Source organism: Apis dorsata, unplaced genomic scaffold (assembly GCF_000469605.1).
Source record: "Apis dorsata unplaced genomic scaffold, Apis dorsata 1.3 scaffold_127, whole genome shotgun sequence".
NCBI lineage: Eukaryota > Metazoa > Arthropoda > Insecta > Hymenoptera > Apidae > Apis > Apis dorsata.
In genome coordinates, this window is record NW_006263420.1 from 405,244 (window position 1) to 406,912 (window position 1,669).

Below are 1,669 nucleotides of genomic sequence, written 5' to 3' on the forward strand. Positions count from 1 at the left end.
GAAAAATCCTAGGCAAAATGTAAGCGACAAATCACGATGAGATGTCCTGACTTTTGAAACGAAACGTCGCAGATTCCGGATGACTCGAGGAATTCGAACGCGATTAATCGAGGGATAGAAATGGCGGGAGGAGGCGGCGGCAGGATTTTGGCGCCACATACCCGATCGCGCAACCAACGACACCATCCAGTGTCCCATGGGCTTGGGCAAAGAACGGCCATAAATTTTGGCGAGTCGTTCGTTCTCGCGGTTTGTCGCACGCGTCTAGATTCGCGGCCGTGATTTATTACGAGGATCGCGTGCGGTCCCCCATGCACGGATTCTAAACGCTAAACGTGTGCCACCCCTTCGTTCAAACTTTGACTCGATCGTATCCACGATCTTTTAATCCGATCAAACGAATTTCATCGTGTTTCTCGTTCGATGCTATATTTTTCACTTCTTTCTTTCATTCCTCCTTTTCTTTTCGAGATACTTTTCATTGGATTTTTTCGTCGAAGAAATTTCTCTGTAAAGCGAGTCTCTCATTCTCGGTTAAAGTAGTGAGTCTGAAGTTTTATATATCGTGGAATTGGACTGGATGGAGCGAATATCGAATAACAACAAGTTCAAACAGACTCTTCTTTTCGACGAAAATCGAAAAGAGAGAGAGAGTAGAGAAGATGGTCGGGACAAAGGCGAGGAAATATTTGAAGGAGGGAAGAAAGGGGGTTGGAAAAAGAATCGACCAACGACCGTTGAATGGCCGCGGTCGAAATTTTTCGTGATGAGTAAAGTTCAAAGGCTTCGGTTAAATCGTACTTAAAAGTTAAAACCCGAAAGCGTAAGCAAAGGATTTGAACGGAGGGCGGTGTGGGGGTGTGGAATGGAGGGAGAAGCATAACAGGAGGCTCGAAATGATCAAAGAGCGTTAAAAGAGGATCGGGTTGTCTCGCCGCTACCCGTTTTACGCTTAAGTATATACACGCTCCGTCCTTTCATCGAGACAAATATCTTTCAAAATCGATGTCTTTCGAAAAAAAAATTTTTTCTCTTCCTTATTTATTACAATTCCCATACAATTTTCCATATTTCCTTTCCATTATTATTTTTCCGCGAGACGAGCAGAAAATTAATCTTTTAAATCTTTCTTTTATACAAATATTCGTAAATAATTGCTACGATATCTTTAGAAAGAAACCAAAAAGAAAAAGAAAAAGAAAAAAAACTCCAAACTCACCTGCAGCTCCTTTCTCATCTTCGCTTCACCGTCCCGTACCGGGTTCCCGATCCGACACAATCCCCACCACTCGGAAAAAGAAAGTTTCCCAAAGCAAACCTACTTTCCTCTTCCCGATCACCCTTCGATCATCTTCTCACGTTCTCCACCACCCTTTTCTACGATTCACAGATCAACATCACAGATCCGTTTTGCTCTCGTCAACAACACGAAGAAACGTCACCATCGACGATCGATCTTCTTCCAAGCATTCGAGATGAATCAATGAATATATATATATATATAATTCCAGTCCGATATAACGATATAATACGCGATATATAATTTAACGCGGAGCAAGGGAGCGAGTTTTTCGAATGAAAGGTGGAGAGAAACGGAGCGAAGGCGGGGGTGGAAGCGGAGACCACGTGGTGGGTCGAGGTCTCGAGCCGGTGTGCTCGATACACGTAC

The 1,669-nt window shown here is 43.6% G+C and overlaps 1 protein-coding gene across 1 annotated transcript in view; it reads right to left on the reverse strand.

The window, feature by feature from the left end:
- Positions 1-1,663, reverse strand: part of LOC102674999 (palmitoleoyl-protein carboxylesterase NOTUM) — a 22,233-nt gene extending 20,570 nt beyond the window's left edge. The window contains exon 1 of the mRNA XM_006612802.2: positions 1,220-1,663. Within this exon, the coding sequence (XP_006612865.1) occupies positions 1,220-1,237 (18 nt within the window). The 5' untranslated portion in view covers positions 1,238-1,663. The remainder of the gene's footprint in view (positions 1-1,219) is intronic.
- Between the last annotated feature and the right edge of the window lie 6 nt (positions 1,664-1,669).